This window comes from Tiliqua scincoides, chromosome 3 (assembly GCF_035046505.1).
Source record: "Tiliqua scincoides isolate rTilSci1 chromosome 3, rTilSci1.hap2, whole genome shotgun sequence".
In the NCBI taxonomy this organism is placed as follows: Eukaryota; Metazoa; Chordata; class Lepidosauria; order Squamata; family Scincidae; genus Tiliqua; species Tiliqua scincoides.
The window spans coordinates 151,654,998-151,667,170 of NC_089823.1; the positions used below are offsets into that span (position 1 = coordinate 151,654,998).

Genomic DNA, 12,173 nt, shown 5'->3' on the forward strand with positions numbered 1-12,173 from the left:
GTGGAGAATCCTAGTTTGAACCCCTTCATATTATGGCTGCTTCATATAAATCCAGTATGAGAAATTCACAACATTAACATGGCCATGGGAACCAACTGGAGGGCCTGGCTTATTGCTTGCACATTAATTGCACTGGTCCCACAACTTCTAGTGAGTTTTTGATGTGGCACTGTTTGTTCTCATTATTCAAAATGAAATTATTTTATCCAGTGCCTTGTCTGTTGTGAGAAATGATACCACTTTGTCTTTTTATTGCTTCCTTTCTGCTAATTGAGCGCTATTCTTTTTAAAAACTACATTGCCATTGTAAAAAGCACACCCCTTAAATGGAGATGGAGCAGCAGTACCATCTGCTGGTGAATATTCCACTGTTAGTGTGGGCGGCTCATTCAAGTCCAGCATTTCCAGACATTGTGACCTGCAGGAGCATTTGCATTAGGATGTGTTTATCCTTCCTCTTTTCAGTAAGCCTTTTAGATTTGAACACAAAGCTTCTATAAAGGGACCCATATCCTCCTCTTGCAATCTTAGGTAAATAAAAAGTGGTGGAGAGGCTGAAAGTGTGAATATTAAAAAGCTTTATTCCTAAAACTTTACATGTTTAAAAATTCTTTCTTTGCAGAGAATGGAGATTTTCTGGCTCTGGATCTTGGAGGAACCAACTTTAGAGTCTTGCTTGTAAAGATTCGAAGTGGTAAAAGGAGAATGGTGGAAATGCACAATAAAATATATGCAATTCCTATAGAAGTCATGCAGGGCACTGGAGAAGAGGTAACTATTCCTGTGCTGCAGGTTTTACATGATGATGAACTTTCAAAAACTGCAGAGTGCATGTATTTTTAAAGTAACACGTTCCTATTTGTGACAGATATTTCTCTTTATTATTTTTAAGCTGTTTGATCATATTGTTTCCTGTATCTCGGACTTCTTGGATTACATGGGAATCAAAGGTGCACGACTCCCCCTGGGCTTTACGTTTTCTTTCCCTTGCAAGCAGACCAGTTTAGATGCTGTAAGTTGTTTTGCTGCTGCTATTATTTATCATATGATTACACTTTTAATTATGCATTTTGAAGGTGGAGTTTCAGCTGCAATTTATAGATTGGGAAGAGTTATGCAGAAATGAAACAAACGAAAAAGCCTACCTGGGAACAATGCTGTACTTATGCAGGGGGTGAGGGGGAAAAGAATAGAAAAGCTTTGCAGCCCTGAGTGGTAGAGCTTTGCACATGTGCAGATAGTTGACATAGGCATAGCATGAACTGGGCCGTGCCCTTTCTTCATTTGGCATGCAGCCATAGCATCCAATAGGATGCTGCAAATCACTTCCAGGATGATTCTATATCAGTTGCAGTTGTTAATTCCTGATGTGGTGCTGAAATTGAGGGTTATGTATTCCAGGGAATGCATGGCTGCCTCTGACTGGTCTTGCAGCCCATATTTCCCTAGTGAAAGAAGACACATACCAAGGGCCTGGAATTTGCCCATTTCCTTTCTACTTCATTAGCTGGTCCTTATGAAGGACATACCACCATGCTTCTTCTTTTAGTAGTTGTTACTAGGGCAATGTGGGTTGGTGACAACCATCCATTTCCCTTAGGTCTTAGCCATATATAACCTTCATGGGAAGAACTTTTGGACACCATAGTCAGTCAGCTAATTAGATCTGGTATTGGATGCCCAGGTAGTTTGAATATGACAACAAATGGAGTTAGAAGTTGAGCATCTTTTTCCTTTTCAGGGCATCCTTCTGAATTGGACCAAAGGCTTTAAGGCTACTGACTGTGAAGGAGAGGACGTTGTTAATTTGCTGAGGGAAGGAATCAAAAGAAGAGAGGTGAGGCTTTTCTTTGTTGACAGAGTAAAATTAACAGATGTGTTTGATCATTTTAAAATTAATGTAGTGCTGGTTGTGAGTCACTAATACATCTTCATGTATGTCCTCTGCTTTGCTAAAAATAGAGTATATGTTTAAAGGTCAGCATACACATAAGGAGAAATGCGAGAGAAACAAAGATCCTCTCAGAGCCCAATCCTATGTATGTCTGCTCAGAAGTAAGTCCCATTGTAGTCAGTGAGGCTTACTCCCAGGATTGTAGCCTCATTTAATCAAAGTTCCAAAAGTATTTGCTTGCTGATTCAAATAAAGTCTGATGGCAAATATTGGAAGAACATAGGTAGATGTGTCCAGCTGTCACTACTGGCAATAATAGTGCCTGACAGTATGTTTCAATTTGATGAAATTAATACTAAACTGTAAGCGATATAATGGGTCTGAAAGTCCTTTTAGGTCAAACGACTACAGGAGTACATTGCTTAATGACCTTCCACCTAATGGCGGACTGCATACAGGCGAGCATTGCTTAGTGACATTCTGCCCAATGACCAACAACATATACGACCATGGTAACTTGAGATTAAATAAAGCACAAGCTCTTCTAAGATCAAAGGCTGCAGCATGAAACTGCCCCCCACAAACTTTGCAAAATCTTATCCAAAGCGTTATTTGCTTGACTGCTTGAGAGCGTTCTCTTTGCGCTCTGGCTTTTCAGAACTGCTTGCAATCTTCCTGCACACTTAAGCCATTTCTGCCCAACGTTGCATATGCACAACAGGAAGTACACCTGTAGGCTGGGCAGAAATTTAATCAGACAGTCATGCTCGCTTTCCCCGCGTGAGCATCTGCCTGCACTCCCTTGTCCTCCTACATCCATGTCTTCCATAAATTCTTAATCATTATAAATCGAGGCTCTTTGTTTGCAATAGATCTTGCTGCAGAAGGTCTTGCTGCAGAAATTGCATGCAGAAATTGTGTTGCATTGTTCCTTGCAGGGATCTTCATTTTGCAGAGCTTGCTAAGTTTGATGAACTTAACTATGAAGCACTAAAGACTTGCACGTCTGTTCACTTTGCAAACTTGATGATCATAACTCAGGCAATTGATACTCCCTTTCCCTGAGCAAGTGTCTGTCTACAAACTTGATAAGCAGTGTGTTTGCTAAAGGTCTTGCTGCAGAGATCCCATTCAGACGTCATGCTCCAAAGTTTCTTGCAGAATTATTCATTTTGCAGAGGTTGCAAAGCTCCAAAGATCACACTGGAGAAATTGTATGCAGGCAGCGCTGCTGAGCACAACTAAGGAGACTTCCCCAGTTTCGCTCCTAGTCCCCCAGCCGCCTCTATTGCTTTTTCCATTGCATCACCCATTTTATTGTAATACATTTCCTACTATTATTACATGCTAGTCTGTTTCATTGCCTAGTGCATTACACTCTACTGTCGTCAATTTCACTTAGTTCATTCTGTTACAGTAAGGTAGTGGTACTCCCTTTTCTGGCCAGTGGCTCCCTTGACTCCCATGGCTGTTGGCCATGATTCCCCATCATGTTCCTGACTGCTGAAAGTGACATCATTAAACAGGAAGTAGCCAGAAATATTCTTGTTGGCAACCTTCAGTCTTGAAAGACTATGCGCTCTGAATGGTATCGCGCTCTGAATGGTGGTTCTGGAACAGCGTCTAGTGTGGCTGAAAAGGCCAATTCGGGATTGACAATCCCTTCCACACTGGGAGCAAGAGTAGTCTGTCCCTGGTCTGTCTCCCTGGCTATGGGCCTTCCTTCTTTGCCTCTTTGCCTCAGACTGTTGGCCAAGTGTCTCTTCAAACTGGGAAAGGCCATGCTGCACAGCCTGCCTCCAAGCAGGCCGCTCAGAGGCCAGGGTTTCCCACTTGTTGAGGTCCACTCCTAAGGCCTTCAGATCCCTCTTGCAGATGTCCTTGTATCGCAGCTGTGGTCTACCTGTAGGGCGCTTTCCTTGCACGAGTTCTCCATAGAGGAGATCCTTTGGGATCCGGCCATCATCCATTCTCACGACATGACCGAGCCAACGCAGGCGTCTCTGTTTCAGCAGTGCATACATGCTAGGGATTCCAGCACATTCCAGAACTGTGTTGTTTGGAACTTTGTCCTGCCAGGTGATGCCGAGAATGCGTTGGAGGCAGTGCATGTGGAAAGCGTTCAGTTTTCCAGAAATATTAACTATATTAATATTAATTATATTAATCATATCATTAATTAAATGCAGATCTTAAAAATAGATTATTAATACACAGCAATATACATGCTTTATAAATGATCAGCTGCTGATCACTGTTGGAGACAGGCTGCTGGAGTAGGTAGATTTTGTCTGGTCCAGGAAGACTCATTTTTTTTTAACTTTGTAAGCATACCAATAGAATTGTTTTATCAAATGAACTTTGTGAACAACCAGTCTGACCAACATTACACACACACACACACCCCTGTGGACCCCAGTCCAACTAGCCATTTCTCCCGTTCTCCTTGGATAGGACTGAACCCTTTATTAATTTAATGAAATCAAATTTTTCCAGCAGCTGGTGGGGAAAACAAAAAAGACTGTGAAAATATATCAGAGCTGATAAGGGTTTGGTTAAGAAGCTGATTTGTCTCCTATACTAAAAGATGCACAGCTCAAGCCTATGCATGTCTACTCAGAAGTAAGTCCCATTAGAGTCAATGGGGCTTACTCCCAGGAAAGTGTGGATAGGATTGGGCTGGCAATCACTTAATCAATGGCTGATAAGTATTCCCTTCAAATAGCAAGATTCATCACTTTAAAAATACAGCCTCTCCTCTACAGTCAAACAACAAGATTAATAAATCACTTTAAAAACAGTACCCTTCACTCCGAATTTACTTTCACTGCTGCAGGGAGCCCTGCTGCAGGTCGCGCCAGGCTCCCTGCAGCCTGGGGAGGCTTGGGTAAGGGCACCCAAGCCCCTGCAGCCCCCTGGGTGGCTTGATCCTGCCGCTGCCTTCCCCCCGCCCCTGCCCATGCAAGTACTTAGTGGCTCTCAAACTCTCCCAGAGAGTTTGAGAACCACTGTTATAGGCCATGGGTCAATTAGCAAGTGAAAGAGGAATCCCAACAGCAGTTCAAAGTAGTGCTCTCCATTTAGGGTCAAAATGTTAGGAAGTAAACTGTACCATCCAAAAGTAGGAAGGAGGGAAAAAAGCAGTCATGACTTGGACACTCAGGAAACACATGAAAAAATGTGTGAAGCCATCTCATGGTTTCCAGATCTGGTGATAAACCCAGACAGTAACTCAATTCTCTTGTTCAAATCACAGCTGTTGTCATTATATGGATGTCAGTTAGCAGGGAAAAAACTATAATTCAACTCAGAACTGGGACTAAAATAAAAGTAACCTCAGCTGGGCAGGGTCAATCCTCTGAAATGGATCTGAAATTGATAGAAGGCTGCAACAAGGACAAGCTCACTATGTGACGTTTGTTGTGCCCGACACCTTCCACTTTGTTTTTAAAGAACATTTTGAATGCTCCACAAAACAAGAAAAAAAGATGTTGCACTGATAATAGCACCACAGATATGTAGAACAAAGTAAATGTATTCTGGAAGGTAATTAAACTGAAGTTTAGATGCATCTGATTTTCGTGAAGCAACGAAGAACTGTAATGTGGGGGATACTTCCTGAACATACACTTATAAATTGGGATATTGGCATGAAGGTAACACTGCTACTATTTAAACAAAACTGTGTTCTTATTGGGGTATTGTAAGTGACCAGCATGAACTTGTTCTCACGAACTGTAGGAGATAGTGAATGTTTTTCTACAAGTTCAAAATGCAGTTGCGGTTTTCATATTGTTGTTTCTTCAAAGGAATTTGACTTGGATGTTGTGGCAGTGGTGAATGATACAGTTGGGACAATGATGACTTGTGCTTATGAAGATCCAAATTGTGAAATTGGACTTATTGTGGGTAGGTATGAAACTTGGGTTAAATTATTATTGCAGAGGAAAATTATTTAAAACCACACGCACAGTAGGCCCTATTTATTCAGAGTGACCTCACCAGTTGAACATTTCTCTAGAAAATACAGTATTTTATAACACAAGATCATGAAATCTAGGAATTCTGATGCAGATTTAGTTCTCTTACAGCTCAATCCCAACTAAATCTCACCCCTGCTAGTGTGGCTGCGCCAACAGAGTGAGCGCTGGAACCTTTGGGGTAGGAGTCCCCAAGGCTTCCTCAGGGTAAACCTCTACTTCTCTGATAGGTCTGTTTGGACCCACACCAGCTCTTTGGCTGGTACAACTCCAAGTGGACCCAGCGAGGTGGGTTGAGGCCAGGAGGGAGCATAGGATATTGGCAGAGCTGCTGCTCCCGATAACCACATGTCACGAGGGAACCAGGGGTTAGGAGAGAATTAGGGCAACTAGGTGTTTTTCCCCCCTCTAGTGACCACCCAGTTGTTCCACCCCACCACTATCATGGTCCACTTCGTTGCTCATACTTCTAAATGGCTCCTGTGCATCACCCAGCTAAGCGTGCCCCCCCCCCTTTCAGCCGCTGCACTTTCGGGTAACTCAAGTGCTCCCATGGATAGCAGAAGAGGGAAATGGGAGTAAATACTGGTCCCTTGCCGTCCACATATCCTTCAAGGGTGTCAGGGCTTCTAGGGGACCCTCCCCAGCCAGTAGTCTGCCACCACCCCTTCAACAGTGCACCCCAAGATCACCAGGCTTCCCCTTCTGAAGGGGCAGTCTTTTCCTTGGTATCTTGGCACAGTAGGAAGGGTGCAATACAAATGTGATGGACAAATATAAGTAGGATGGACACTCACATTCAGCTCCTAAAAAATGCGGAAAATTTGCAGGGCATGAAATGTCTGTTAGCTGCAGTAAGCTTTGAAATAACTTCTCTGGCCCCAGAATAGAATGATTGTTCCAATCCAAAATAACTGTCAATAAACATGATTTGTGTATTAGAATTCCTGTCCTGATGTAGCTTAGTGCCTACTGATGTTCTGGTATTAAATGCAATCATTTCCTTTATCTAGGAACTGGCAGCAATGCATGTTATATGGAGGAAATGAGAAATATAGAGATGGTAGAGGGAGAGCAGGGAAGAATGTGTGTGAACATGGAGTGGGGTGCATTCGGGGACAACGGATGCCTAGATGACATCAGGACGATCTATGACAAAGCTGTGGATGAATACTCATTAAATGCTGGCAAGCAAAGGTATTTATTATATACATACATTCAACCTCTGGCAATGTTCAGTCTTGGAAGACTGATGCATGAAGGTAGCAATGCTGGTGGGGCTGTGGCATAATTTTTAAAGTTTCAAGACAGGGATCCAGAGAAACAAACGTCCCACAAGAAAGTAGAACTTAGCCCAGTGGTTTTGTGTGCTACTAGTAAAGAGCGGTGAAATCCACCCCTCTCAATTTGGAATGGCCTAGCTCTTTCTGAGCCTTTTGGAGAATCCTCAGGAAAAGCTTGCAGTGTTTGGAAAGATCCACCGTGGGGGGAACCTTACCATCTTCTCAATACTTCATGTCTGCCAGTTCCTCTCCCCCATCACACACCTTCCCAAATTTACAGGTGTGGGGGAGGGAGGAGTTCAGTACTTGAAAAATAGCATGCGGAAGCCAAGGGCTAAGTTGCTTTCTGTTTGCAATGAAGGCTGTGGCTAAATGCTGTAACAGTGATTTGATTTGAAGTCTTCTAAGCATTCTTTAGCCTCCTCCAAACTGTCCAGCGGAATTCTAAGAATTATAGTGGTGGACTTGGTTCACAGTGATAAGATTGCCGAGCTTGGGAAGCTTAAGAATTTTCCATGGCCAAAATTTTTCTCCATCTCTAATTAATTTTTCCCCAAGGAATCTTCCCTTAACATTTGCAGAGACTTTATCTGATTGGTTATCAGCCTAATATCTTGGTTGCCTTTGTTGACATATTACCTTCTTGACAACTTACTTTTCTGAGAGCCAGGATGGTAGTGGGTCAGGAACTGGCCTTAGATCTGGAGGATTCCGGTTCAAATCCCTGCTCAGCCATGAGGCTTCTTGGGAGACCTTGGGCCAATCAATGTCTCTCAGCCTCACCTACTTCACAGGATTGTTGTTAGGACAAAAGGAGAGGAAGAATTATTTACACCATCCTGAGCTCCTTAGATGAAAGGCCGTATAAAAATGTGAAAAATACATAAATAAACTAGTGCTTTTTGTCTGTGATTGCAGGTACGAGAAGATGATCAGTGGAATGTACTTGGGGGAAATTGTCCGCAACATTTTGATTGACTTCACAAAAAGAGGATTCCTCTTCAGAGGTCAGATTTCAGAGACGCTGAAAACTAGGGGCATTTTTGAAACAAAATTCCTTTCACAGATTGAAAGGTAAGTGAGCTCAGTAAACCTACACTGAGACTTATAATCAATCTATTTAAAAATAGCTTTTTTCAGTGATCTTATTTTACAATATTTCCATTACAGTAATGCTCCATGAGTTACAAAGCATTACAAAGATGCTTAAATTTGCATGATTAATGTGTACGGTTATCTTTGTGGTTTTTTTGTATTTGGGGTGATCTATGGCATCTATTTGGGGTGATCTATTTGGAGTGATCTATCTAAATTGTGCTTTCCTTCTAATTGGGAGCGTGCATCTTGTATTACCACCCTGCCTTACCAAGGCTGGGACAGTAATACCAGATTCTTATTCTCAATTAGGGAGGAAACTCAATGGTAGGGCTGTGTCACTAGTCACAAGATTGCTATGATCCATCACATATGGAGAAAGAAAGCAACACTGTAGCAGCATCTAGTCAGAGATGGATGGAGTGCAGACTGACCTCCAAAGCATCTGGTTCTTTGACTATCAGAAGGGAAAGATCTCTCCTATTCCATGGGACCAGACTGTACTTCTTACATGCCATGTAAGAACTAGGATAGGTTATGCCAGTGTTCTTCAATCTTTTTCATGCCGCAACCCCAGTGAATAAATAATGAGACTGGAGACCCACCACCAATCCTGCCCCCATTCTGGGACCTGGTTCACCCACCCCGTCATCCCCCTGCCCCTTCCTGCTCCCTTTCCCCTATCTTGTTTAGTCTTCTTTAGCATTCAGGCTTCCTGCCTGCTTGAGACAAGGAGATTGTGAACATGTAATGTGGGAAAGGGCTAGTTCCCCTCCTCCAGAGCCTCTACTTGGACCAAATTTTGAGCTTTTAAGTAAAAATCAAGATAGTGAGAGATGCAGTCATAGATTATCTATGTAATGCGTAGTTTGTCTCTTAATGTGGCAAAAGGCTGCCAGACCTGCTGCTCTGTTTGGATTATTCCTCATCCTATCACAAAGCTTCCGCAAGTGATTCATTTAGAAACTAATCCAAACATCTGTTTTTGTTTTCTTTCTCCACAGTGATAGGTTAGCGCTGCTTCAGGTTCGTACAATTCTCCAGCAGCTTGGTCTAAACAGCACCTGTGATGACAGTATAATTGTCAAGACAGTGTGTGGAGCAGTGTCGAGAAGGGCAGCTCAGTTGTGTGGAGCTGGAATGGCTGCTGTTGTAGATAAAATAAGGGAGAACAGAGGATTGGACCATCTGGATGTAACTGTGGGAGTAGATGGCACACTGTATAAACTTCATCCACAGTAAGTATTGAGGATTTTATGTTTGTGTTCTTTTACTGCTTGGTATCAAATGATTCACAGAAGAACCATTAATTACAAACTCAAGTTTAAAGCTTTGTGAAAATCAATATGCTTTTTCTGCATGCATGGTTTGTGGGAGTTGGGAATGCTGCAAGCAAAGAGACTGGGGGGGGGCTGCTCCTCCCTCCTCCACCATGGGGGTAACCAAAACCAGCATTGCAGTCCAGAATGAGAGGGAGAGTGAGCAAGAACTGCATGGTGTCTGTGAATAACACTTCACCTTCATTGTTTTTGCTGTGTGACACCCAGTCTTGACCTGCAAGCATGACTGGATTCCTAGTCAATTGGAAGTCTTGGCTGGATGAGTCAATCTCTTTTTGCATCTATTACATATATGCATAATGTCTTAAGGGGCTCTTAATAAAAAATAAACAGAAAGAAACTGACAGCCATGAAGCAGAGGAATGGGATTTCAAATACTGAATGGGAACAAGTCACCATCTCCATAGTTGGAAGCTTGTAGTTGGAAAAATCAACTCTTCAGTTTTTTTCATGTTTGTATTTGCAAAAGCACCAAAAGATTCTTGGTGGGAGTCTCATTTATCCTAGGAACTGTATTCTGCTATTTGGTGCGTAGTTCAAACCTCAGTGTCTACGTGGGACTATCATTACTAGTTATGGCAGACAGAGCATAGTAGAACATAACTTGGGTACATTGGGTTGTCTTGTTGAATTGCAACCATCATGGATTAGACTAGAGCCTCCTGAGAAGGAATGAACTTCACAGCTGATTCTGGCTTTTTTCCTTTCCTCATCCAGAGGGGATGTCCAAGGTGACTTACAACCATTAAGTGGTTACAAAATCACATACTCAAAAAAGTCAACATACAATGACCAGAATAAAACAAAAAAGAGGGAAAATAGGATCAATTAAAAAAAGAACACAAACTTGCAGAGACAGAAAAAAGAAGAGGGATCACCCTAATTCAGAAAAGACAGAAGGAAGCAAAAAGTTTTCAAGCACAGCTAGAACACCTTCAGAGAGGGAGCCAATCCAGGGTCAGGGGGATGCCATTCAGAGTGCTGGTGGTTCCCTTTGATGTCATACCCGGCTTAAGGTCAGAGTACCTGAAGGGTCATCATTCATACATAATGAATGACTGGCTCTATTCACGTGCACAAGCTGCTAAGAAGGTCTTGGATTTAACATGGTGGAAATTTCCTTTTCTTCTGGAATGCTCTCAGAATGGACCTATAATTTGAAGATCCTGTAATGCAGTGGTTCTCAAACATTTTAGCATCAGAACCTACTTTTTAGAATGGCAATCTGTCTGGACCCACCAGAAGTGATGTCATTAACCTGGAAGTGATGTCATGGCTGGAAGTAACACCATCAATTTAGGCTTCAAACCTAAGCCACGATCAGCCGAAGGTTCTATTACACAACGTCTTATGCTGTTGTTTTGCATAGCTTGGAATTCAAACATTTCAGTGTGGAAGTCAAAGTAGAACACAGATCCAGCTCCAACCAAACAGCCCTCCCCCCTTTCCAGTGACCTATCTTCCCACCTATCCAGAGCAAAGCACCATGCCTCTCTCCCACTGGGAGCCTGCCCTGCCCAGTAGCTCTGTACCCTATATTTTCAGTGGTGGCGGAGCTAGGTGCTCTGTGATCCCCCTGAAAATGGCTCGCGACTTACCTAGTGGGTCCCAACCCACAGTTTGAGAAACGCTGCTGTAGTGATACTGCCATCTATAAAGTGGCAGAGAAATTTCTCTTAACCTCCCTTTTTTTCTCTCTCTCCACAGCTTTTCAAGAATTATGCACCAAACTGTAAAGGATTTGGCACCCAAATGCGATGTGACATTCCTTCTTTCTGAAGATGGCAGCGGGAAAGGAGCTGCTCTCATCACTGCTGTGGGATGTAGACTCCGTAACGCTGAGCACAACTGAACTCTACTGCAACGGCGTATTCTACCTTCTGAGCACTTTCTTATAAAGCAGCAGTTCTGTAGTCTGAACTGGCAGGGAGTCCTTGGAATCAGCTGCTTTATGGAAGAGTTGAACACAATAGGATACTGAATAGCGTGTGCTGTTGCTGATAATGTCTCCCACCTCTGAACCCTTGTCTGCATGTGTCTTTTTCTGCCCTATTTGGTACATTCCCCATGTGTAGGTCATTAAAAAGGAAAATGAATCTGTAATTTAAACAGATGTCAAAAATAAGTTTATTATTAAAATTACAGCCAAATAATATACATGAACAAGAGCAGGTGGTTTTCTCTGTCAAGTGTATTTTTTCCAGCTGCTACTACATCCGTGTTAAATAAATATACCTCCAACGATGCTGAAGATGAGACAAGTGCTTATGCAAAGGGGGCTTAGCAGTTCCCATCTGAATTTTTAGCCTAAAGTTGTTTAACTTTTCAAACCTTGGAGCTTTCACAGCTGTTGGGCAGCACTGTGTGCTCTTGTAACCCTCTGTAGCCAGATTTCCCTTAAGAACCTGAATTGTCTTCTCTTCACATTCAGTCATGGAAGAACAAATAAATAAATAAATGACTCCCCTCATGTCTAATACCACTGGCATTTCTCATTGCTTTGATGAATGATGTATTTCCAAGTAAAATGTGTTGTTTCAAAAAGGCAAGTCTACTAGAAACATCAAGTGAGTGATTGACC

General features: G+C 42.5%; 1 protein-coding gene across 1 annotated transcript in view; it reads left to right on the plus strand.

Moving 5' to 3' along the window:
- HK1 (hexokinase 1) overlaps positions 1–12,071 on the plus strand; it is a 46,707-nt gene extending 34,636 nt beyond the window's left edge. Inside the window, exons 11-18 of the mRNA XM_066618895.1 lie at positions 623–771; positions 893–1,012; positions 1,742–1,837; positions 5,704–5,803; positions 6,888–7,071; positions 8,076–8,231; positions 9,257–9,490; positions 11,300–12,071. Of these exons, the coding sequence (XP_066474992.1) occupies positions 623–771; positions 893–1,012; positions 1,742–1,837; positions 5,704–5,803; positions 6,888–7,071; positions 8,076–8,231; positions 9,257–9,490; positions 11,300–11,444 (1,184 nt within the window). The 3' untranslated portion in view covers positions 11,445–12,071. The remainder of the gene's footprint in view (positions 1–622; positions 772–892; positions 1,013–1,741; positions 1,838–5,703; positions 5,804–6,887; positions 7,072–8,075; positions 8,232–9,256; positions 9,491–11,299) is intronic.
- Positions 12,072–12,173: the final 102 nt, after the last annotated feature.